Raw genomic sequence first — 27,427 nt, 5'->3', positions numbered from 1 at the left:
TAATTGGACAGCTATTTCACAGAAAAGGTTCACAATACTATATCCAGTGAAGGGATGGCTCTGATCGAGTAAAAGTCCAAAAAGAAAATGTTGGGTCGAAAGAAAAAAAAAAAAAGGCACAATAAAGAACAGATTACTAGGGTGATTAGAGACAAGCATAGCAAAGAAACTCATTTTACTACAGAAACTAAATCTTAAGGAAGAACACACAAGTCAAAAGTTTAGAGCAGACGAAACACTTTATTTAAACAAGGGGGGGGGAGAGGAAATCACATGACTTGCATTTACAAAATCAAAATAAGCTCAAAAAAAAGGGGAGGAGAAAAAAATAGAGCTATAATGCTTTGCAAGAAACATCCTGTAAAGGTTCTCTCTTCTCCCACTGCTCGGATAGAGTACAGACATAACTTAAGCTAAATGTGCTTCCAAAGTGTCTTTAGTGCCCATACCTGTAGAAGGAAAAAAAAAAATTGTTTTTTCAAAATTTGTAGGAGTTAGGATTCATCCAGTTTAGAAATTTTAAGGCAAAATGTCATGTTACAAAAGGTGACAAATATGGAAATGACTGATATGTGAAACCAAACCAGATATCCAAATATACTTTCGTAGTGGGATCAGTGGTGCAGCTGGCATCTAAAGTATCAGCATATTTTATTCTCTTTCTACAAAATATATACACCTTATAATTGTTCTTTAAAAAAAAAAACAACCACAAAACCACTGCAACGTGCAAACAGGTGCTTTATTTGCTGCAAGGTGAAATCAGATTTTTTTTTTTAGTATACTGCATCATGAATTTGACAAAAAGAAAGAATACAGAGATGAGTGGAGGAGCAGCCTAATAGTTAGTGCAGTGGGCTGAGAACCAGAGGAACTGTGTTCAATTCCCATTCCAGTTCCCTGCGAACCTCGGCAAGTCACTCAAACCTCCCAGGTACAAAACTTAGATTGTCAGCCCACTAGGGGCAGATAGTATATAATATGTAAACCACTTTGGTTGGTTCCACAGAAAGATGGTATATCAAGAATCTAATAAGAGAAAACAAATATAAACATCAGGCTTTAAAACTGTATATTAGAGCGTTATCAATCAGGGTCGGTCTTAGCAATTGCGGGGCCCTGTGCAGACCAGTTTGGGGCCCCACCCACCCCCGTCACACTTAGCCCCATCCCCACTAACCACACCTTGTTGACAAATGTGTTTTAAACTTTTTTAAATTTTCAAATAAAGACAAATTAAGCAAAACTTGTACAGAAAAGCTAATTCAAATATGTAAAATGCTATCATAGGAAACCTTTGGGTTTAAAAACCAAATCCATGTGCATGTAAGGACTGGATAAATGAATTAAACAATTCCCCTTAATATGTATACTTGGTAGTAATAATGAAACAGTGATTGAATCAAACATATAAACGGCAAGTGACCGTACTCACTTGCAAATGCGCAGTACAGACTTCCCTCTCTATCCCGCCCTCGCGTCAAGACGTCAGAGGGCGGAACAGAGAGGGAAACAGAGTCGAATTGTCGGACGCCGCTGCTGCCACCTGGAAAGGAACATCACGCGAAACAACCTCCACCCTCCCCCCCATCACCGCCGTCGCTCCTGCCCTCCTCCATATCAGGCCCCCTGCAGTGACCTGACACGGAGATGAAAGGCGCTGTCAGGTCACTGTAGGGGGCCCGGCATGGAGGAAGGAGGGAGTGGCGGCGATGAGGGTAGCTGGACATGGGGGGAGGGCAGGGGGGGGAGAGGCCATGGTTGCTGGACTTGGGGTGAGAGCAGGGCACAGAGGAGGGTTTGCTGGACATGGGGGGAGGGGGAGGCCAAAGGAAAGAGGAGGGTCGCTGGATATGGTGGGGAGGATCGGTGGACGGGGTGAGGCCAGGGGAGAGAGAAGGGCTGCAATACTCGCCCATTTTTACGGGCTTAACGGCTAGTATTCACATAGAAAGCAGACTGAGCCAACAGATTTATTTTCCACTGAACATAATTAACTTTGCATGAATTTGGCTGCTAACAGTGTGCTGAACTGGACAATGTTGGCACATTTGGCAACACCCCCTTTTACCAGCCATGGCGCATATAAACAGTTAATCACTGAAAATATTACACCAGTACAGGAGAAGAAAAAAAAATTTTTTTTTTTCATTATAAATAAATAATTTCTGTAAGCTGTTACAGCTCCAGTATACCCAAAATGACAAAAACCAAATTAGCATACAAACTCTACATGCAGCACAAAACCAGAAAAACAGAAAGAAACACACTGCTATACACTGCAAAATAAGATAGCAGATGTAAATTATCAAACTGGACATCTTCCAAACACTAAAATGAAAATAAAATGAATTTTTTTCTACCTTTGTTAGACTGTTTTTCTGATCATGCAGGTCCCAGTCTCTGATTCTGTTCTTTTAACTCCGTTTCCAGAGCTTTATTTCCATTCATTTCTTTACTTTCCTCATTCTTGCTCTACATCCATAGGTAAAAGCTGGGTCCTCCTCGGACTTGACTGGAGAAGGTATAGAGTGGATCCAGCTTTTGTCCATTTTTCTCATCCATATGCAGTTTTTCTCCTCTTTTCCCTTTCCTTCATCTCCGTCAGTATGCATCTCCTCCCTCCCTCCCCTCCATCCATATGCATCTCCTTCCCTCTCCTCCATCCAAGTCCAGCATTTCTGCTCTCTCTCCTCCCCTCCCCTCCATCCCCTGTCATCTCACTTCCCTCCCCTCCATCCATGTCCAGAATTTCTCCTCTCCCTTAAATCCATGTGCATCTCCTCTGTCTTCCCTCCCCTCCATCCATGTCCAGCATTTCTCCTCTCCCCCTCCATGTGCATTCTTCCTGTCTTACCTCAATCCATGTCCAGCATGTCCTCTCTCCCTTCCCCTCCATCCATGTGCATCTTTCCTTCCCTCCAACATCTCTGCTCTTCCGTCCTCCACGCCATCCATGTCCAGCATTTCTCCTCTCTCCTCTCTCCTCCCCCTCCATGTACATCTCTCCTTCCTGTCCTCCCTCTCCTCCATCCATGTCCAGCATTTATCCTGCCCTCCCCTCCATCCATGTCCAGCAACTCCTCTCTCCCCCCTGACCTCCCCTTCCATCCATGTCCAGTGATTCTCCTCTGCCTCACCTCCATGTCCAGCGATTCTCCTTTGCCCCCTATCCTCCCCTCCCATTACGTCCAGCGATTCTCCTCTCTCCCCTGCCTTCCTCTCCCATCCATGTCCAGAGATTCTCCTCTGCCCTCCCCTAACCATCCATGGCCACCGATTTCTCCTCTCGCCCCTCCCATCCATGTCCAGCGATTCTCCTCTGCCCTCCCCTCCATGTTCAGTGACTTGCCCCAGCCCCCCACCTGCCCCCCTTTTCAGCCCCCAAGTTCCAGTTCCAACCCCAGCCCCACCTACCCACCCTCTTCTCCCACATCCCCCTTTTTGTTCCTGCCACGCTGCATTTAAGTCTTTTATTTCATCTCAAGTCGCAGCAGTGGCAGCAGTGAAAGCAGCAGACTTGCCTCTAGCCTCCCCTTCCCTCATGGTGTCCCGCCTTGCAGAAACAGGAAATTATATCAGAGGAGGGCGGGACACAGAGGGAAGGGGAGGCTAGAGGCTAGCCTGCTGCTTTCACTGCCACTGCTGCAACTTGAGATAAAATAAAAGATTTAAACACAGAGCGGCTGGAAGGAAAGGAGGGCAGTCGGAAAGCGGAGTGCGGGCAGGTGAGGACCCAATGGCAGGGAGCGGGAGCACTACGGAGCCCCTGGAAGCATGGAGCCTGTGCGACCACTCCCATCGCCCCTGCCTAAGACTGGCCCTGCTATCAATAACAGGTCCAAGTTCCAAAGATTTATGATAACTTTTGAGAATTATGTTCCTAAGTTGATCTCTTTGAACATATACTAGGGCCAAGTTCCTAAAGTTACTCAATTTCACAAAAGTCCTAGATTTAGGGGTTTAAAAAGTGGGTGATAAGGACAGGATTTAGGGGGAAAAAAGTTAGGAGCTTAGTTCTGATTTTCAGGATCAAAATAAGGGTGTGTGAGTTGCAACATCAGACAGAACGGCCAGCACAGTTCGTCCAAATGCACTGTCCTTACTGTAGATTGGTCCAAGCAATAATCCAATGTAAAAGATGCAAAGACCAGGCAGCTGCTTCACAAATAGTATCCAAGGAAGATGATTTCAAAGGAGCTATAGAAGCTGCAGTTGAACTGATTTGCTAAGATTCACTTCAGAGATAAGAGGAGAACCTGTTTGCTCATAACAGTCTGATAGTACGTTTTGTAACCAAAATGCTAATTCTGTTGGGGTCAAAGGAGACAAAGAGCTAAATAGATTTTCTGATGGATTCAGTTCTTTTGAGGTAATAAGCAAAAGCCCATAAAAGCGTGGATAATGATGAACAGACATAAGGTTCTTCGATAACTAGAGACTGAGTCTCATTTCTAGCTGAAGTAATTACCACCGAAAGAGGACTTTCCATGTGAGGTAATTAAGCAAGGTGGACTCCCATTGCCTCAAATGCCAGCTTCATAAAAATTGTAAGGACCATATTAGGATCCCATGGTACGAGAGCTTTCTTCAATGGTGGTTTGACATGAAGGAGCCCCTTCATGAACCAAGAAATGACTGGATACTGGGAAGTCCGTTGCTTGTCAGTTCTAGTACTATAGGCTGTCAGCATGGAGAAGAACTCTGAATGACAGAAATATGACAGCTGAATCTGAAAAAGTATTTGTGCACTGAACAGTCCTGCAATCCTGTCACTGAAACTGGAAAAAAAAAAAAAGGAATTCGAAATATAAACAGTATAATTCGCTGCTAGCAGAAATTTTATATTATATATATATATATATTTTTTTCCTCTCTCTCTATCACTGAGCTCAGATTTACATAAATTTAAAAAAAAAATTATATATCTATATTAATAATTCTCACCTCCAGGATTCTCACCTCCAATTCTGAAGCTCACAGTGTGGCAGGGAAACACTGAAGCCCTGTACTGGTGTAGCCTGTCAGCACCACTCACTCTCACTCATACAACCACCCTCAGCCACGCGGACATAATTCGCTACCTGAACGTTCTTATTCAGGCCCCAAGCTCCTGCCACTTCCGTTCAGGGTTCGTAATGTCACGGTGGTGAAGCCTCTCTACTCACCATGTCTCTCGGCCACGCCCTCGTGTCGGCCGTGATGACGTCACCACAGAAATGACGTACGGAACGAAAGGGTCATGAGGAGGTGGAGCCAGGACGCAAGTGCCAAATCCGGGGCATCGGACGCATGGCAACAGTTCCCGTGCACCGCAACTGAAACCGCTATTGTTTCGACCGGCCACGCTGCCACAATGCCTGGCACTCCAAACACCTGCAGTAGCAAAAGCGACGCACCGCCGCTGCCATGATGGGAGAGGTAACAATCACGGACACCAGTGTGCTCTCCGAGCATGGCTGATGTTCCCCTTCACAGAGGTGGGGGCCAAGGAGCTGGCAGGATGCAGGGAGCAGCGAACACGCACCCGGCGCGACCCTGTGGACACCACCCTTTCCAGCGGGAAAACCTCCCTTGAAGCCTCTGGCCGCTACCCACCACCCCAGGTCGGTCGCTTGCTCCTCCACCCAGGTCACCGCACCGCCCACAACTTTGCCACTACACCCGCTCCCCCCCCCCTTTCCAACAACGGCCCACGCCCCCCCCATTGAATTAACACAGCCAACACCTCACCAATGCAGCAGTACAGCACATCGCTTCTCTTCGGGTCTTCTTCCCTCCCTGTGTCCCATTCTTCCAGACGTGACGTCACAAGAGGGCGGGGACACAAGGAGGGAAGAAGACCCGAAAGGAAGCAAACTGGCTGGGCTGGCCTGCTGCTTGCAGCACTTTCAACGGACTCAACGAAGGTAAAACCCGGAGAGGGAGGAAGGGGGGGAGAACCGGTGACCGACGATCTCGGGGGCTGGGGCGACTGCAGAGCTCAGGGGAGGGGCATGGATGGCCTGGCCTGCTGCGTGAGCACTTTCTAACGGAGGTAAGACGCGGGGGGGGGGGGGGCCTGAACGGTGATCTCGGGGGCAGGGGCGACAGGAGAACTCAGAGGGAGGGCCATGGATCAGAACACAAAGGGAGTGATGGTGGACATTGCGTTGGTGGGGACAGATGCTGCATGGGAGGGCAATGTAAGAGAAAAGGAAGACAAGTCAGGGAGCACTCTAGAACCACAAGGGAGAGAGGACCCCTCCAACTGCGACGGAGGGAGGGACCCCGAAACAAGGAGGGAGGGGGGAGCATCAAACTAAGAGGGAGGGAGGGAGCTGCAATCTGCAGGTAGGGAGTGGGGGACCTGGAACTGGGAGGTACGGAGGGACAAAACTTGGAACTAGGAGGTAGGGACCATATTGGAAGATGGGGGAACGTGGGGAGTGACGACAACCCTGGAACTGCGAGGGGTAGGAGGGGAACCCCCCCCCCCCCCCCGTCTCACTCTCTCAATGTCACACACTCGCAAATTCACTCTCTCTCTCATACACTCACTCTCACACACACTCTTTCAGACATACACAATCTGAGGAAACACCTTGCTAGCGCCCATTTCATTCATTTCAGAAACGCGCCTTTTTTCCTAGTATATATATATATATTTAAATTTGGCAAAGACACACTCCAACATTTAATTACCAGAGGCACAAGCAAAGCAAACTCCACGTCACTAATCTTTATATCCTCTGCTACCAAATGTTTATAGTGGAGTCTGTTCTTATGTGCCACCCCCCCCCCCCCCCCCCGACATCCTAGTCTCAGAGAGGGCTGTAAATTATGTGGGAATTATCTCTGGTATATTTCCTATGGTAAGTAGAAATATACCAGAGAGAACAGACTCCACTATAAACAATCCCATGGTACGAGAGCTTTCTGCAATGGTGGTTTGACATGAAGGAGTCCCTTCATGAACCGAGAAATGACTGGATACTGGGAAGTCCGTTTGCTTGTCAGTTCTAGTACTATAGGCTGTCAGCATGGAGAAGAACTCTGAATGACAAAACGTTTGAAGTCTGAACTAATAAAGAGGATAGAAATAAGTTTAGAGTAACTGGAGGAGGATACTGAATAAGGTAGTTGATTTGTCATCTGCGTTTGACTTGGTGGACCATGCTATTTTATTGGATATTTTGGGAAATTAGGAATGGTAGGAGAAGTAATACAATGGTTTGTTCCAATATTTTTTTTTATTTTTAAGAGGAACAACAACAAAAGCAAGATGACAATATTTAACAAATGACTAAACAGGTTAGTCAGTGAGGAAAGGAAAAGACTATAACTAAGCATCAATATACATGTCTGAGGAAATGAATGAACAATAATTATTACATCATAAGTCACAGTGTAAATACAGATTTCAATTCTGTGAAATAGTATTGTGCAGTTGGTCTTGTAAAGGAGCCCAGCTGCATATTCATATTTAGCTAGTAAACACAATATTCCACCATGTCAAGTTACTTTAGATAAGTCTTTCCAGCAGAAGAAAAGTGTTCTTAAGGCTAGGTGAAGAAGTATGTCCCAATAATTGTGCTTGATATTCATCCAGTGGAGATTGTATTGCCAAGGAGCCTAATATGGCTCTCTTATAAGAAAAAGAATCCGACAATATTTAATGTGGATGATATAGTATTCCATATGGAGTACCAGTAATCTTGTATAAATGAACATGAGTAGATAATGTGTTTAAGAATTCCAGTGTTCATATCACAGTTCAGCATTTGTCCAAATGGTTTTTTTTGTAGTTTTTTTTAACTTGGCCAGTTTAGATGGTGTCCAAATGCTTTGTGCGCCAAAAACAACATGGATTGTGAGGGTAGATGCTGATTTGGTGGCAGTGTAGCCTTATGCCAAACTTTTTGCCACTCTCGCTCATCTAGTTGGTAATTTTAAGGTATGTTCCCATGACTGCATAGTACTGGTGGGTGAACCAAATTTTTCTTGTGCATTATTTTGTATCATTTAGATGCCATTAGAGTTCTGCATAGTTGCCAACAACTAGGAGTTTCAGTTGAAAGCTTATGTCTAAACTGCCAGCTATACAGTGCTTAAGCTGTAACCATTGATAGCACATGAATTGGGAAGACCATATTTCAGGCTTAACTAAGAAAGGGTATCCAATTGTGGTCCTTGATAATATCATTTAATGACCAAATGCCAACTTTTTTCCCATACAGTCCAGTTTATACAAGATTTATTGATTTTGAAAATTGGATTATTCCAGATGGGGATGTATATGGAATTCTTAAACGGATTTTTTTTACAACTGAATCAAGTTCGTTAAATAGAGTTTTGAGAGACATATATAAAACATTATTAGAAATCTTGTCATATTGTGACCATGGAAAATAGTGTAAAGGAGTGTCTGTTTGCTTAATGGCTTCTAAATGAAGCCAAGTGGGAGTGTTAAATTGCTCCTTGTCAGCCATAAATAGTGAGTTTGTTTTACTAAGAAGGATATATGATAATCATAGAAGTTGGGGAAATTAACACCACCACTCAGTGGACAAGCTTTCAATTTTTTAGTAGATATTCTGGGTGTCTTATTGGTCCACAAAAACTGAATTCGTTTTGATTTAATTTTCTTGTAAATTGTCGATTTAGTAATATCGGTAACATACTAAGTATATAACTGATTTTTGATACAATCATCATTTTTATAGTTACCAGTCGTCCCCACCAATTCAGTCTCAGTGGGTGACCATTTTTGAGTTAAAGCGTCAACAGTTTAATTATATTAGTGGAATTATAGTTAAGAGTGTCTTCTATTGTGGGGCCAAACAGAACACCCAGATACTTGATCTGGAGTTCATTCCACTGAAAGTGGTATTGTTGCATGATGTGTTTCATATAAATACAGTTTATAGGTAATAATTCAGTTTTGTGTTGTTCAATTTATACCCAGATATTTCAGCATAATCCGATATAATATTCAAATATGAGGTATTGAAGGAGAAGTAAATAGTAATACATCATCTGCATATGCAGCTAATGTAATGATGGTTTTGACTGATCTTAACACCTTGAATGAGGGGAAGCCTGGCGAATAGCTTTAGTAGGGGCTCAAGAGCTATATTAAATAAGAGAGGGGAGAGGGGACAACCCTGTCTAGTACCTCTTGTTGGGTTAAAAGGTTTAGAGATACCATCATTTATTTGTATGTATGTAGTTGGTGATTGTATGTAAGACCTTAATTTGATAGAATCTTCAGAAAAGCCATACCAGTGAAGAACTTTAAATAAATAAGGCTATTCTACATGGGCAAATGCCTTATTTGGCATAAGACCAATTGCAACCAAGGGCTTGAGCATCCTGGCCATGTATTAATACATTAGAAAAGATTCTTGTATTATCTGATGAAGATCTACCATGCATGAATCCAGATTGATCTGGATGTATTACTTTGGGTAATATATTTGTAATCTTTGAGATAATTTTTGCAAAGATCTTAGCATCTAGATTTATTAGAGACAGAGGTCTATAATTTTGTACTAATGTGGGATCTTTGTTCTGGTTTCAATAGCACAAATAATAATGGCTTCATTAAAAGAGCCTCTGATAATGCCTGTTTCTATCATATGATTATAATAAGCACATAGGACAGGAGATAATAATGTTTTGAAAGAATAAAATTCTATAGGAAGGCCATCCGGCCCTGGAGCCTTTTTGGTCGCCATAACACTGAATGTCATCATTAATATCATCAACAGTAATTTTTTTGATAGTAGCTCATTGTCCTCCTTTGTGATTGTAGGATGATCTAATTGTCTAGAAAATCATATTTTACTGTTTCTTCCACAATTTCAGAGGAATATAAATCCTTGTAAAAGGATTGAAATCTATAATTAATGAAATGACACTCTTTTCTTCACGAGCTTTCAAGTAATTGGCTAGTAGATGGCCTGCTTTATTACCTTCGTAGTAGTATTGGACCTTTTTGCTAAAGAGTGCCTTACTGGTCCTAGAGCCAAGTAATGAGTTATATTTAAGTTTGGATAATTTGAGGTCTTCTAATATTTGTATATTAGAAGTATCACATATATAAGTAGCTTCCAAGGATTTTATTTTATTTTCCAGAAGCCTAATTTCTTTATATAGTCTTTATTTCTCGATGCAGCAATGTAATTATGGCACCTCTAATGAAAGCCTTGAAGGCATCCCAAAAATTATGCCAAGTGGTATGGTAGGTGAGTTTAAAGGAAAGATATTCTTGTATTTCTCTCAGAAATTTTTTTAAACTTCTTATAGTAGTAAGGTAAAATTATGTATCATACCTGATAATTTTCTTTCCATTAATCATAGCTGATCAATCCATAGACTGGTGGGTTGTGTCCATCTACCAGCAGGTGGAGATAGAGAGCAATCCTTTTGCCTCCCTATATGTGGTCATGTGCTGCCGGAAACTCCTCAGTATGTCGATATCCAAGCTCCATCCGCAGGAACTCAGCACTTAGAGAATTACACCCACAAAGGGACACTCTGCCAGCTCACCACCGCCCGAAACGGGGGAGGGGAATTAACCCAGCTCATTCCCACACAAGTGGGGGAGGGGAATCCGTCCAGCTCATCCCCGCGGAGCGGGGGAGGGACACCAAACCGCCGATGCGGGGGATCTGGCTTATCCTGCAACCGCAACCGCGGGAGGAGCTGACTGACCCTAACACCGCCGAAGCGGGAGGGGTACAAAGCTGCCCTACTGCCCGCACGAAGCGGGAGGGAGCGCCGGCAGAATTTAAGTCTCAATCCAGCCCCGTAAAACGGAGGGAGAGGAATGCAGCAGCTCACTGTAACACAAATTAGTCTCAACTCTTGAAGAATCCATTGAAAAACTTGAACACGATGTCTTCCTGAACAGGAACTGAAGACTAAACTTGAACCTGAAATGCACCAGAATATAACCAATACAGATATCTGGGAGGGACTATGGATTGATCAGCTATGATTAATGAAAAGAAAATTATCAGGTATGATACATAATTTACCTTCCATATCATCATGCTGATCAATCCATAGACTAGTGGGATGTACCGAAGCAGTACTCACTCAGGGCGGGACATTGGAAATCCCTGACCGCAACACTGAAGCTCCAAACCGGGCCTCCGTCCGAGCAGCCACAGGCAAGCGGTAATGCCTGGAGAAGGTATGGGCCGAAGCCCAAGTTGCCGCCTTGCAAATCTCTTCCAAGGAGACGGAGCCGGCCTCTGCCATAGAGGCCGCCTGAGCTCTAGTGGAGTGAGCCTTCAGCTGGATAGGTGGCACCTTCCCCGCGGCCACATAAGCCGCTGCAATGGCTTCCTTGACCCATCTTGCCACTGTAGGCTTAGCAGCCTGCAGACCCTTACGCGGACCTGCAAACAGGACAAACAGATGATCCGATTTCCGGAAATCATTGGTCACTTCCAAGTATCTGAAGATGACACGTCTCACATCCAGATATTGAGAGCAGAGTATTCCTCTGGGTAGTCCTCCCTACGAAAGGAAGGGAGACAGAGCTGCTGATTCACATGGAAGCGAGAAACAATCTTGGGCAGGAAGGAAGGCACTGTGCGAATAGTCACTCCTGCCTCAGTGAACTGCAGAAAAGGCTCTCGACATGAGAGTGCCTGGAGCTCGGAAACTCTTCTGGCTGAAGTGATAGCCACCAAAAAGACTGCTTTCAACGTCAGGTCTTTCAGAGATGCCCTCGACAAGGGTTCAAAAGGCGGCTTCTGCAATGCTCTTAGCACCAGGTTGAGATCCACGCAGGCACCACTGAGTGCAGAGGAGGGCGCAGGTGATTAACTCCCTTGAGAAAGCGCACCACATCTGGCTGCGAAGCCAGGGAAGCACCCTTCAGGCGGCCCCTGAAGCAAGCCAGAGCCGCTACCTGGACCTTTAAGGGAACTGAGCGACAGGCCTTTCTCCAGACCTTCTTGCAGGAACGCCAACACTGAAGAAATTGGAGCAGTGAAGGGAGAAAGTGAGCCTGCTTCACACCACGCTGCAAAGATACGCCAAACCCTGGCGTAAGCAGAAGTAGAGCGCTTCCTCGCTCTCAGCATAGTGGCGATGACCTTGTCTGAGAAGCCCTTCTTTCTCAGACGCTGCCGCTCAATAGCCAGGCCGTAAGACCAAAGGGGGAGGGATCCTCCATCACCCACGGGACCCTGATGTAACAGGCCCTGCTCCACTGGCAGCCGCAGAGGATCGTCGACTGAGAGCCTGATCAAGTCCGCATACCAGGGACGTCTGGGCCAATCCGGACCCACCAGGATTATCCGGCCCGGATGCTTTGCCACCCGGTCTAGCACCCTGCCCAACATGGGCCAGGGCGGGAACACATAGAGAAGCTCCTGTGTGGCCACTGTTGGAGAAGAGCATCTACTCCAGGGGATCGAGGGTCCCGTCCTCTGCTGAAAAAGCGCGGCACTTGGCAATTGGCCGATGACGCCATCAGATCTAGGCTCGGCTGGCCCCAGCGCTTCGTGATGTCCAAGAACGCCTGAGCAGATAGCTGCCCACTCTCCGGGCTCCAAGGTATGGCGACTGAGAAAGTCCGCCTTGACATTCATGACTCCGGCAATGTGGGCCGCTGACAGCTGTTCCAGGTTCGCTTCCGCCCACTGGCATAGATTCATGGCCTCCTTGGCTAGAGGGGCGCTCTTGGTACCTCCCTGGCGGTTGACATAGGCCACAGCCGTGGCATTGTCCGACAGGACCCGTACTGGCTTCAACGCCAGTACCGGGATGAACTCCAAAAGCGCCAACCGAATGGCTCTGAGTTCCAGGAGGTTGATAGACCACTTTGCCTCTGCAGGAGACCAGAGCCCCTGCGCTGTCCTTCCCGAGCAGTGGGCTCCCCAGCCTGACAAAGAGGCGTCCGTCGTGATGACAATCCACTCCGGGGTCACCAGAGGCATTCCCGCAGACAACTTGTCTGTCTGCATCCACCAGCTCAGCGCCTTGCGCACTGCTGGGTCCATGGGAAGGCGCACAGCATAATCCTCCGACATCGGAGTCCAGCGCTGCAGCAGAGAGTGTTGTAGTGGTCTCATATGAGCCCTGGCCCAGGGCACTACTTCCATCGTGGCCGTCATAGAGCCCAACAGCTGCACATAGTCCCAAGCCCGAAGAGGAGAGGCTACTAGGAACTGGTCCACCTGAGCCTGAAGTTTGACAATCCGATTGTCTGGCAGGAACACTCTGCCCACTTGGGTGTCGAATCGAACTCCCAGATACTCCAGGGACTGAGTCGGGCGCAGCTGGCTCTTCTCCCAGTTGATGATCCATCCCAGGGAGCTCAAAAGAGCAACTACCCGGTCCACAGCTTTGCCGCACTCTGCATAAGAGGGGGCTCGGATCAACCAGTCGTCCAGATAAGGATGGACTTGTACTCCTTCCTTTCGCAGGAAGGCCGCGATGACCACCATTACTTTGGAAAAGGTCCGCGGAGCAGTAGCCAACCCGAAAGGGAGGGCTCTGAACTGGAAGTGTCGTCCCAGGACTGCAAAACGCAGAAAGCGTTGATGAGGAGGCCAGATGGGAATATGCAGGTACGCTTCCTTGATGTCCAAGGAAGCCAAGAACTCTCCTGCCTTCACTGCCGCTATAACAGAGCGGAGAGTCTCCATGCGAAAGTGCCGCACTTGCAAGGCCCGATTGACCCCTTTGAGGTCGAGGATAGGCCGGACAGAACCTCCTTTCTTTGGTACCACAAAGTAAATGGAGTAACGTCCCTTGCCAATCTGATTTTCTGGCACCGGAACGACCGCACCCAGGCGGATCAGGTTGTCCAGGTCTGCTGCACTGCCACAGCTTTGACCGGAGACTTGCAGGGAGAGAGTACAAACCCGTCTCTTAAGGGTCGGCAGAACTCTAGCTTGTAGCCGTCTCTGATGACTTCCAGCCCCCAAGCGTCTGAAGTTACTTTGGTCCACTCGCCCAGAAACGAGGACAGCCGTCCTCCAATCTGCACTGGGCCATGGACCAAGACCCCGTCATTGGGTACGAGACCCTAGGGGAGGACCGGAGTGCGTACCTCCGGGACGGCGGTCTCTGTGAAAGGAATGCTGCTTGGGGAGAAGTTCCTTTTGAAGGAAGAGGGGGCAGAGGAGCCCGACTTGCCGGGCGGTACCGACGGGCTTCTTGAAACCGTCCTCTGGAGATCCCGGGGCGAGCACTGGCCCGAGCCCTGACCTCTGGTAACCTCTTGCCCTTAGACGTGCCGAGATCGGTCACGATTTTGTCCAGCTCGACCCCAAAGAGCAGCTTGCCTTTAAAAGGCAACTTAGCCAGGCGGGACTTAGAGGCGTGGTCCGCAGACCAATGTTTCAGCCAAAGCCAGCGCCGCGCAGAGACTGTCTGAGCCATGCCTTTAGCCGAGGCTCTCAAGACATCATACAGTAAGTCTGCCAAATAAGCCAAGCCCGATTCCAGGGCCGGCCAGTCAGCCCTCAAGGAAGGATCCGAGGGGGAAGCCCGCTGCACCAACGTCAGGCACGCCCTGGCCACATAGGAGCCGCAAACTGAGGCCTGCAAACTTAAGGCAGCCGCCTCGAAGGACGACCTTAAAGCCGCTTCCAATCTTCTGTCTTGGGCGTCCTTTAGTGCCGTGCCACCTTCCACCGGCAACGCCGTTTTCTTAGTCACCGCAGTGATTAAAGAATCCACGGTAGGCCAACAAAGGCCTCACGCTCACTTTCAGGCAAAGGATAGAGGCGGGACATAGCCCTAGCCACTTTGAGGCTCGCTTCTGGGACATCCCATTGAGCCGAAATTAAGGTGTGCATGGCATCATGCACGTGGAAGGTTCTAGGCGGGCTCTTCGTCCCCAGCATAATGGCGGAGCCAACAGGGGCTGAGGGAGAGACGTCCTCCGGAGAGGAAATCTTCAAAATGCTCATGGCCTGCATTAACAGGTTGGGCAAATCCTCTGAGCGAAAGATCCGTGCTGCAGAGGGGTCATCCGCTCCATCCGAGCGGGAATCCGTCTCCTCCAAGGAATCCCCAAAGGACCGTTGGGAGAACTCAGATACGCTGCCCTCATCTACATCAGAGGAAACAGCGTCCTCTAAGGCCTGGGCATCCACCCGAGGGCGTTTACTTCCGGGGGCCTCAACCCCTTTATCGGACAAGGGAGAAGGGGCAGCGTTTTGCATAAGAAAGGCCTGATGCAGCAGCAAAATAAACTCGGGGGAGAAACCCCCCAGACTGTGCACTTCAGCAGCTTGGGCCACAGCCCTAGACGCACCCTCAACCGGCGCTCGCAAGAGCGGGGGAGAACCATGCTGCGCATCCAAGATGGCGTCCGGCGCGACACTCCGTGAAGGAGCCGCGCGGGAAGAACGGCGCTTAACTTTAGCCGCTTTTTTGCCGTCGCCCAAATCAGGGCGGCCATGGCATGAACGTCTCCCAGCTCAAGGGCGGCCCAAGAAGAAGCCGTCCGAGCAGAGTGGGCCGGCCAAGATGGCGGAGGCGAGCAGCGGGGATGGGCGTTTATGGCGGGAAAAACCGCCGCGCCGGAGGAAGACCCGGGACACTGACCGGCCTCCAAACTGACACCCAACAAGGGCGAATCAGATTTTAAAACCCCCGCATCCCCGCTAGAAGCGCAACACGCGGTCCGGGGAGCGGACTCTTCGCGCCCCTCGCCCTCCGAGCCCATAGGCCACGTGGAGAGCAATCGGGGGAACCCCCTGCCCGCTATAAAAAGGTAAAAATTACCTGCTTCTCGCTCCGAGCTGTAACGACCTGGTGTCCCAGTGAGTAGCTGCAATAAACATTTAAATAAACGTCGAAATAAACGCCCTTAAAGACGTTCAAAAATTTTTTTTTTTCTTTTTTTTTTTAACGGAGCCAGCGGGAGGGGGGAGAAAAGGAGGGACCTGGCGCCACCAGGTTTGCACTTGCTCAAGAAGAGCCCTCAACCCCAGGCACTCAACAAAACCTAAAAATTAGGCTTGGAGGCCTAGCCAGAGCTGCTGCTGTGTGTGACCACCACCTGCTGAGATAGAGAACATACTGAGGAGTTTCCGGCAGCACATGACCACATATAGGGAGGCAAAAGGATTGCTCTCTATCTCCACCTGCTGGTAGATGGACACAACCCACCAGTCTATGGATTGATCAGCATGATGATATGGAATAAAGAATTAAATCTCCAACGAGGTCTATTTTCTGATGAATGACCTTATGACGTTGGAAAGTGATATGAGCATGGTCAGATAATATATTACCAATACTGGTATGATAGACATCAGGTAACAGGGAAGACGATATTAAGAAATAATCAATTCTGGAATAAGAATTAAGAGGATTAGAAAAAAAAAACGTATAATCACTCTGATACATGTGTAATCTCCAAAAATCACAGAGGTTAAATTGTGACATTAGATCTTGAAGTGTTTGCCATGCTTTAGTAGTTTATATGGATATTTAGACTTTCTATCTAGTGAAGGGTTTAGTATAAGGTTGAAATCACCACCTACTATACAAGAATATTACCTTCAGATGCAATCAGATCTGCTAGAGATAGAAAAAATTCTGGTGAATCAATATTGGGGGAACAGATATTAAGTAAGGAAATTGTTTTATTGAATATTTTAATAGTTATTTTAACCCATCTGCCCATACTGTCAGTTTTATAAGAAAGTATATCCAACTCCTTATGTTTTTTAATTAACACTACAACACCATTTTTATTCCCTACTGCTGGAGAAAATATAGGAGGTAGGAAATTTTTAATGGAAATTTTACTAGACTCGATTACAGATAAATAAGTTTCTTGTAACATTATATCAGGAGTTAATTTTGAAATATAAGCTAAGATTTTTTTTCTCTTGATGGGATTCTTTAAGCCCTTTACATTAAAAGATATTATTGTACTGAACATTCTAAGAATTTTAGGGATATTCTGTTGAAATTTGTTCTAGAATAAACACTGACATAACAAAGAGAATGAGAGACATCTTAACAATCGTATGAAGATGATACTCAGACATGCATAACTGCTAATCTTGTGCATAAAAAAATGGAAATGCACAAGTATCACGGTACAGGATGAAGAAACACATGGGAGAGAGAAAAAGAATGTGCATTAGGAGAGACTCCCACCATTTTTTTTTCTTTGTTACATATCTCTTTCAGAATAATGTATTATATCAACAACTACTACAGTAATATAATAGTAATTACTGACATATGAATATATCACTTACAGTGAACGAGATTACACAACTCAAGTATGAATTTAACAGGAAAATATTATGACAGCATTGATACAGGTAATAAACCTTACTTTGTATAGAAAGAAAGTATACTTGCGTATGCAATTTATATCCATCTTAAACTGCATATTGCATGATTTGGATCTGGATCCAGGAGAGCAGTACTAGGTAATAATGCTGAAAATTAAATTGTCATGATACGTCTATTTTACTCTGAGATATTTCCTCCAAGTAATTAGCCAAGGCATCTGGCTCCATGAAATCTTAGGTTTTATTATTAAAGTGACTCGCATGTGCGCTGGGTAAAAGATTCCAAATCTGGTGTTTCTCTCTTTCAGCTTGAGCCGAAAGGCAAGTAATAATTTTCTCTTGTTTAATAGTATTCTTGTTGAGATCTGGTAAGAATTGCAAAACAGAGCCTTCATAATAGGAGCTCTGGTTTTGGCCTGTTGCATAATATCTGAGACTTGATTATAACATAGTACCTTGAAGACTATTTGCCTCAGGTATTTGTCTTGCGGTCTCTGAAAAGTGGGTACTCTGTGTGCACGTTCTATTTCAAAGTCTTTGCCAAATTGTAAAATAAGAACATCGAGTATGAATTTTTCCAAAAAGATCATATTTGGCCCTTCTACCGTTTCCGTAAGGCCTAACAGACGAACGTTGTTATGGCGTGCTCGATTGTTACCGTCTTCCAGTTCTCGTTCCAGTATTGAAATTTTCTTACATTGACGCTGGAGGAGTTTAATATTTTCATCAGTAGCCATTGCTTTGTTTTCTAGGATTTCAATTCTGTTATTAAATCTTGACAGTTCAGATTTGATAGTGGAGATATCTTCTTTTACTTCAGTGACATCGCCTTTCGTCTCACACATTAGTTCTTTGAGGCAGCGGATTTCCTCCAATATGGCTGCTGAGTTGTCATTGCAGCCAGGGCCTGTGTTCTTTTGCGAGGATGCGAGCTCGATCCTGTTTCGTTTTCTTGATTTATTTGAAGCCATTTATATCAATTGCACCTTCAGTGGTAGTTTGTAAAGATAAAAGTTAAGAAAAAAAAATGTATTTTGTCATCTTTATTTTCCGGAGTTATATTGACAACACGCAGCCTTCTCACATAGTGCTCAACACTGCCCCCAAGTAATACAATGGTTTAAAGTTGTGGGGTTTTTTTTGGTTTGTTTTTAAAGAACTGTTAGGAGTCTCAGTCTTGGAATTCTACAGTGGTAGTTCCACAGGGCTCCCCTTTGTCCCCAATTTTAATGTTTTAATGACTACTTTGAGAGAATGTTATGATTTTACAAAAAGTTGTATCTACCTGCAGGTGATAATTTTATTTCCATTAGCTAGAGAGGTTGAAGACAGCTACTTATCTAGAGATTATAGAATAGGCTTTGCAATATAAACTTAAAGATAAGACAAAGATTTTGTGTTTATCTCCTCCAACTAGGGCTCCTTCTAGTTCAGTTCTGAAAATCTGAGGCTCTTATTTTTCTTTAGTCATCACTGAAGGTATTAGGGACACTTTTGGTTAAGTGTGAAGGGTCAAATTTCACACTTAACCAGGAAAGCATTTTTCAAGTTGAGATAGCTCATGCATATTAAAATGTTTGACGAGTCAAACCCATTTTCAAACAGTAGTTCGGACGATAGTACTGTCTCAGCTTGATTATTGCAATTCACTCTGAGATGTTCTCAGTCATCTTTAAAAGGTTTGCAGATTTTGCAGAATACTGCAGCAAAATTGGACTTGTGGAAGACGTAAGTTTGATCATGTTACGCTGTTACAATCTCTTCATTGGCTTCCTACTGAAGCTCGACATAAATTTAAGGTCTACATTTCTGTCCACAAATTATTTTATGGTTATGTCCCTAATTATCTAGTGGAGTTATTTACTATGGGAAAAGTTCATTCTCTTAGATCTACGGAGCTTTGTTTGCTGCAGTTTCCTTCTGTAAAACATGTGAAGTATAAGTTCTATCATAGTTCTGTTTTGTTTTTATTATTGTTCTGTGCAACGTTGGAATTCCCTTCCTTTGGTGTTGAGATTGGTTCAAAAGCTGTTAAAGACTTACTTATTTTCTGTTTATTTTTCATAATTTTTTTTTTTGCTTGTTTGATGTACTAAGATAGCCTGGATGGTTTATATATGATTTTGTATTTCTCTAGTGATGGCCTAGTTTTCATTTGAATTGTAATCCACATTGATCCTTAGTTGGTACATAGCAAAATAGAAATTCTGTTGTATTCTATTATTATGACAGTAAAGCACCAGATGGAAAATATTCACTTGAAGACATAGTAATTAAAATATTATAATTTAGTAACTGCCCTTATGAAGGGATTTGCCCAAGGCAATCTACAGAACACATAGCTTGGTATAAAAAAAACAACAAATAATTTTGTTAACAGCATAATAGTTAAATGACTAAATAAGCATAAATACAATAAACTTGGTAAAACTGGATAAAGGCAAACTGAATCCTAATAGAAATAACATGATACACTGTCAAATATACAGATTAAAACAGTACAGTATAATAAAAAGTATGATAATAGTCAACAGGTTATAAACTGATACACCATACTGGGTAGCATAGAGGAACATTTATATAATACAGATATGATACTTATTTGGATATTGCTCATGCCTTTTTCAGTAGTGGCTCAAGGTGAGTTACATTTAGGTGCACTGGGTATTTCTCTGTCCCTTGAGGGTTCACAATATAATTTTATACTTGAGGCAATGGAGGGTTCAGTTTGCCCAAGATCACAAGGAGCAACAGTGGGATTTGAACCGGCCATCTCTGGATGTCAAGACTGGTGCTCTAACCACTAGGCTACTCCTCCACTCCCTCTGATGTCAGCACAATATAAAAGAAAACCTTCAATAGGCAACATATGGTGAAATGTGTTTTTTACCCTGATAAAAATGTCCTTTTCTTGAGTCCAGCTACACCAATCCGATTGACAGGTTATGTCCCCCTACCAGCAAATGGAAAGCAGGGAATCTGAACTTGGCAAATGTAGGGAGTGGTGCAGCCTTCACGCTTCCAGGGCTCTAGAGTGACTGAACTTAAACGAGTCAGAAATTAAGTAGGCAGTGCAGCCTGACAGAAATCACTTACCATGTTTCTCAGATGGGTCGTGAATTGATCTAGTAATACTCAAGGAAAGGAAATTAGGTAAGAACAATTTCACCTTCCTTATTCTGCTGAACCAATCCAGACTGACAGGCTTTTACAAAACTTAATTGTCGGGGGGGTGAGGGGAGAAAGACAAAGTCCCTCATAAAGTAGTGCTGCCAAAGGCACTATCACCCCAGCCTAAACATCAATCATGTAATGTTTCACGAAGTGGGAGAGACATATCACCACTCTACAAACATTCTCTGGGCTGACCGCTTGAGCCTCTGCCCAGGAGGCTGCCTATGCTCTGGTACGAGTGCAGAGCCCAACTGGAACCTCTTTCCAAACAAGAGCATAGGCCGCTGAAATCACCTCTTTAATCCAATGGGCAAAGAGATTGGATAGACTCTATGCTTTTTCAATCTACAAAGCAGTATGCCATCTCCATGTAGTACAGTAGAACCCTGCAGACATTCAACTTATGCTTTGAGTGTGTTTTGAGCACCAACAAGAGCACGAGATATCCTTAAGGTAAGTGATTATAATATTATTTGCTGTGCATTTTTTTTGGACAGATTTGGTTGTTTTGTTTGTGGGGATAGTTATATCAGTGTCACTGAATATGCATGTACCTCCATATATTTAGTGCAGGAGTGAGCTAGCAGGGTCTAAGAAGGCTGGGCAATGTTTTGTCAACAAATATGAAAATGTGATAATTTAAATTTATTATACTCTCTCATATATGGTGAAGGCCTTATATCTGGTCTGGATGTATATACATACATTTAAGGAGGCGGAACATCGAATGTGCAATGATGGTTCCAACTGTGACATGACCACATATTCTCCCTGGGGATATAATGGTTGCACCAGGCATGGACTGAGCACATTTTGATATACAAAATTTTTTTGTGTAGAATTGTTTTTAAATTGGATTAAGAGAAAATTTAAAAAAATATTATCTGTTTGAGCCTAAGGAGTTGTAGGAGTTGATTTGTTAGACTTGGGTATTTATGTGTGCTTCCATCTATATAGGTTTAAAGGACAAATCAAGATCAGGTATACATATGAAGTATCATATCATACCTTATGTAAGGAGTTTGTCTTGTTGGGCAGACTGGATAGACAGTCTGCCGTCATCTATGTTTGGACAAGTTTCTAAAGAAAAGTCTGTAAGCCATTATTAAGAAGGACTTGGGAAAATCCACTGTTTATACCTGGAATAAGCCGCATAAAATCTGTTTCTCTCTTGGGATCTTACTGGGTACCTGGACCTGCATCGGCCACTGTTAGAAACAGGATTCTGGGCTTGGACCTTTGGTCTGTCCCAGTATTGCAATTATGTCTGACAGCACTCATACTGGCTTCCTTTGCCAAAACAGTCTGAACGGACGGAGGGGCTCTCACGTCCAGGCAATTCATGCTCCAGGAGGCCTCCAGGTGACTAGGAGGCATATTTTCAAAGCACTTAGCCTTCCAAAGTTCCACAGAAACCTATGGAACTTTGAAAGGCTAAGTGCTTTGAAAATATGCCTCTAGGACTTCTAATCTAGCTGACCAAGACGGTGAGCTCCCCAGCCCTCCAGACCTGTATCAATGGTGAGAACCACACAATCCAGAGGATCCAGTGGAATCCCCTTGAGAAGATGAGCTGGAGAGTCCCACCAAATCAGGTGGCTCGTCAAGCCTTTGGCGAGTGGAATAACTGCTGAGCTTTGGGGGACCAATAGGACAACAGAACCCACTGCAATGGTCTCATGTGAGCCTTTGCCCAGGGCATTGCCTTGAAGCTGAGAAACTGCAAGTGATCCCAAGTTCAAGGAGACTATTATATCCAAAATGCCTTCTTCTGGATTTGGAGTTTGTCCAACCATTACTGAGGGAGGAACACCAATCCTTGGCTGGAGTCATACCACACATTAAGATACTCCAAACTCTGAGTGGGAATCTATTGACAGTTAATTCTAATTCTGGCATTTGTAAGTTTTTGTACTTAAGGCAATAGAAGGTTAAGTGACTTGCCCATGGTCATAAGGTGATGCAGTGGGAATCTGACCCAGGACGCCAGGACCAAAGCCTACTGCACTAACCATTAGGCCACTCCTTCACTCCAATTCATCATCCAAGGCGTTCAAGCAAGGAAATGACTCAGGAAGTCACATCTTCCCTGGAGTCCAGCTCACAGTCAGCTTGAATCAGCCAATCATCCAAATATGGATTGACCTGGATGCCTTGCTCATGCAGAAAGGTGCAATGACCACCATGACCTTGGAGAAGAGTCTCGGTATCCATGGCTAACCAAATGAGAGGGTCCAAAACTGAACATGCTGACTGATGATACAAACTTAGAAAATGTGTGCTCAGAGCAACTTACAAATATGGAAATAGAGTTCCAAGTGATCTATAGGAGTCAGGAATTCTCCAAGCCAGACTGCTGCAGTAACAACCATAAGGACTCCATCTGAAAAAGTGTGGGAGGTGGAGCAACACAGATCACCTTGAGGTCTAGAATGGCATGAAAAGAGCATCCCTTCTTGGATATGACAAAGTAGATTTAATAACAGCATTTGCTTAGCTCTTGGCATGGGATTGGTTCCATCACTTCTAGCCGGCACAACAGTCAAAAGCATGGACTTGGATACCTAAGACTTGCAGGGAGAACTACAAAGGAACACCATAAATGTGCTGGAAAATGGCTCCACTAGGCCAAGCTGTACCTCAGCTGGGCCACCTTGAGCACCCACTGGTTTGAGGTGATGGTGAGAGATGACCTCCCACCTGAATCTCAGCAGAGAGGGCCCACAACTCATCATCAAAGCTCCTTAATGGTGGCAGAAAAGGCAGAGTCAGGCTTCCTTGACCTCCTTGTGCCACGAAAGGGAAACACTTGATTGTGGGAAACTGATGCTCTAGAGGTTTGCTTGTTTTGCCAATACAGAACCCAGTGCTTAGTCCAGGACATATCTCAAACCCGAGACCCCAGTTTAATCCTATCCTTGGGAAGCAGGCCTTAGCATCTATCCAAAATCTTCTCAAGATCTTTTCTTAAGAACAAGCACTTGCAAAAGGGACATAGAGGCTGAATCTGCCGCCCAATGCCAAAGCTACAGCCACCTGCAGGCAACCACCAAGGACATGGACCAGTCACAGATACATGAGAGATCACAGAAGGCACCAGTAAAAAAAAAAAAAAAAAAAAAAAGGCTGCCACAGACTCCTGGGCAACTGCTGGGTCTACCTCAAGGGCTCTGGCCACCTAAGTGCCAGGAAGTGACCCAAAGGCATGCTTAAAGAACAATTCCACCTTACAGTCATGAGAGTCCTTGGAGACTCAGCCACTGGATAATTGTTTTTGTAACTGCTGTACCAAGGCATCCACCCGGGGAGATTAGGGGACAACCCCTCTCTACCCCCCCACACCCACACAAACACGCCTCTCCAGGCCCTCTTGAGGAAGGACATACAATCTGCTCAAGCGCTGGGTACTATTAAGGACTCCATTTGGTACCTGCGCTGAGTGCGATTAAGGACTGCATCCAGTATCTCCCATTATATTTAATGCTTGTTTGCCGCATATACCATTCATAGATCAATGCAGCTCATATTGAAGAAAAGTAGGTCATAATCCTAAAATTACAACAATATCGTCAAGTAGCTCTATACAGTAACATCCACATAAAAACGTTAAAACAAGGACCCTAGCATGCTACTACTATGACTGAATCAACTTTTAAAAACAGCCAAGTTTCCAAATCTTTCCTAACCATCCTATAGTTAATTTATTCTACCACTTGATAGGTGAAGAATGCTACCCCTATGGGGTGAAGGAAATTGCAGACTCAGTGTCTTGAGTTAGTAGTTTATTTCTTGCCAAGTAACTTGATCAAAGGTTGGAGAAGAACCATGAAGAATTAAATAAATAAACCAACCAACCAAAAAAAAAAAAGAAACCAACCAACCATAGCTTAAAAACAAAACAGCTCAAAAGGCAGCCAATGAAGGCTTAAAAAGTAGAAGTTTGGCACTCCCACTCTGCAAGCACCTTTGGAATAGGGCCTGTTTAAAGGAAAGGCCTTTGAGGGGTTTTGTACGCCTTCCAGATGGGATTCCCATCTATATGCTATATCCTTGAGGTGGAGATCCAAACAGCAGCAGCCCAGCGGCTCCCACACCAAGAGCCGCTTTTGCTCTCCCCCACCGGCGCAGATAGGGTAATGACTACTCACCCCCTCGGGAACTGCTGTCGCATGCCAAAGACAGTCCTCACACCCCTTAGCTGGTACTGCAAACCGGTATGAGCTCGTTGTGCTGGACGAATCACTGAGGAGGTTTTTTGTTTTTTTTTAACAGTGCTCAAATGGCATTATTTTATTTTACTACTTTTTTTTTTTTTTTAAGGCAGGACGCCGGAGCAAAAAAAACCTCAGACTTTTTAAAAAGTCAGGAGAGTAAGAACCACAAATCCTGGTTAAGCAGAGAGGAGGAGGGCAATGGGGAAGGAAGGGCGGGACCTGGCACCACCAGGTCTGCACCCAAGTCCCAGAACCGGGACACCTCAGACCTCAGAAGCTAGACTAGACCTAGAGGACCAGGCAAGGAGCCAATCAATCCAGAGCTGCACAGTTATGAGCATCCACCTGCTAGATAAGAGAGTATACCAAGGTTAAGGTGGCTGCACATGACCACATATAGTAAACCTCTGAAGTTCTCTATCTCCATCTGCTGGTACAGGGACATAACCCACAAGTCTCTGGATTGATTTGTGGGACGCTGTGGAAATACCTTTTGGGTACCAAGGCTGCTGCTCACCATCAATGCTGTCACCGCCTATTCCCCAGACAGCCCTACTCCCTTAAGACAGATTCACCTCACAAACTGGTAAGTTTAGCTTACCTCTGATACTTTTGTTTTTTAAAGGGGTCAGGGGAAATAAAGAAGGGGGAGGGTAAACTAGAGAGGGGGTGTGAAAAAAAAATCAGAAGCTGAAGGAGAGCCATGTGAGAGACCTGGACTCCTATAAAACTATCTCCCCTGGGGTTTAGGGGTAGAGACCACTCAACTCAGCCCAGGAACACACATCAGAAAATCCAGCACAGCATGGGATATTCCATCTACCATGTGCTGGCAATAGAGAAAAAAAAAAACCCAAAGAGCTGTTGACAGTACAATCCCCTATATAAGGCAGGACTCATAAGTATTTATTCTGTCTCGATTTGCTGGTCAAAAACCATAAACCATTTGTCTGGATTCATCTCGTGGACAATAAGAAAAAGGGATTTGGGATGGGTTGGGGAGGAGAGGGAGGGGTTCAAAGATAAAACTACCACTTAAGTAAACAGCTTTGTATGTTCTTATTTGATGTGTATTGCTTGGTGGTCTTTATTAAAATATTATCTTGGGGGAGGAAAAAAAAACAACTGGATTACTACTGTAATGATCAGTCAATCAATGCTTTGAATCCCTGAATGTATGTGTACACAGTTTAACAGATGATATCACCACAAACAAAAACGTTACAAAAATTAAAGTGTACATACTTCTGGAACTCCCCATTCTCGGTTATCCAGCGGACAAACCTGCCGAGTCTTTAGCCAGCGGGAGATGCAGTGAAAATGGAACGCATGCTAGAAAAGGAAGAGAGTCACTCAGCTGCTACTGATCAGTACAAATCTCTATATCAACACAATGGAATTATTTCTCTTACTTCAGCTCCTTAGATTTTAAGAAAGCTTCACTTTATCCACTATCTGGTACCTCTCTTCACTACATTCTCATCATTTAACTATAAGGCTTCCCTACTTAATGCGATTACTACTACCTGGCACTCCACTATTTATTTATACACTTCGATTCTTTGGCTCACACTGCCGGTGCTATGGTACTCAGATGTAAAGGGATGCTTCAGAGACCTTGAATGCAATCACACATCTGATTTTCTATCTATCCTTCAGAAGAGATTTTTCTATTTCTATTCTGTCCCTACTATCTCTCAATGCCATGGGAAGAAGAGAAAAGGAAAACTGTGGACTCAGGAAAAAGACATGGAAAATGACTTCTTAGCTACTATCTCATGCATAAAAGACAATATTTATTCCTTAGATTTCCACTTCTGAACCTGCAGAATGCAGACTAAACTTCACATTCTACCCGACCTCCTAATATATTCAGACAGCTATTGATGTCCCTAGATCAGTTCTACCCAACCTTTAACCTGCAGACCTCAGGGGTCTGAAGACCAATACAGGGATCCACAGGACACAAAGAAAAAAGGGCTTCATGCTGCTAGAATCTGTGTGAGCGGAATACAAAGGTTACTGTAGGAGGTGAGATCAACAGTAGCAACAGGGATAGCAGTAGTAGTATCAGTAGCTTTGAGACGAGAAGAAATGGAAGCAGCTGTGGGGATGGGCTCACAATAGCTACTGGAAACTGATGTGCCAGGACCAGTATCAGTGTGAAGAATAAAAAGGAGTACAGCATCAAGAGATAAGGATAGGGAGAGATACCAATGGTGGGAACTAGCTAAAGGGAAATCCATTGCTGGGAGTGGAGGGGGAGTGCAGAAGAGAAATGGTTGGAAAGAGCTAGAGAGCAAGAGAGAAGGTGAGAGACATGGGGCCGGGAGCTTGTGGAAAGGGTCTGGGAAGAGTGGTGGGACCGTGAGAATGAAATGAACTTTTTGATGGTTAATAAGGGGTCCACACAACCAAAAGAACCTTTGTCCTAATTCATTCTTGTATTTCCAAGGTTTAACAACTTCCACTACTTCTACAAAAATATGAAGTGAATTCACCTACATTGCAGACACCCCATGCAACAGTACACTCCTCTGAAGTGGCCGATGCTTGATTTGCTTGGCATTCTATACCTGGAGGAACAAAGAAAAGACAGTGAGATGCAGGAAGTCTGACCATGAGATCTAATGCCAGGGAAGCCAAGGCAGCAAGGCATTTTCTCCAGGTAACTCCTGGGAGAGCTATGTCTCTCGAGCGTTGCACTAGCTGATTTATAGTAAGTATGGTGAATATGGAAGGGAAAAACTGATCTAAGTCCAA

At 44.7% G+C, this 27,427-nt stretch overlaps 1 protein-coding gene across 1 annotated transcript in view; it reads right to left on the bottom strand.

The window, feature by feature from the left end:
- Window positions 1–220: 220 nt before the first annotated feature.
- RBX1 (ring-box 1) overlaps window positions 221–27,427 on the bottom strand; it is a 48,581-nt gene continuing 21,374 nt past the window's right edge. Inside the window, exons 3-5 of the mRNA XM_030189980.1 lie at window positions 27,170–27,240; window positions 25,910–25,996; window positions 221–449 (exon numbers count right to left, since the gene is read on the bottom strand). Coding sequence (XP_030045840.1) covers window positions 414–449; window positions 25,910–25,996; window positions 27,170–27,240 — 194 coding nt within the window. The 3' untranslated portion in view covers window positions 221–413. The remainder of the gene's footprint in view (window positions 450–25,909; window positions 25,997–27,169; window positions 27,241–27,427) is intronic.

Source organism: Microcaecilia unicolor, chromosome 1, assembly GCF_901765095.1.
Source record: "Microcaecilia unicolor chromosome 1, aMicUni1.1, whole genome shotgun sequence".
NCBI classification, from domain to species: Eukaryota; Metazoa; Chordata; class Amphibia; order Gymnophiona; family Siphonopidae; genus Microcaecilia; species Microcaecilia unicolor.
This window is presented reverse-complemented; position numbering and strand designations above follow the sequence as displayed.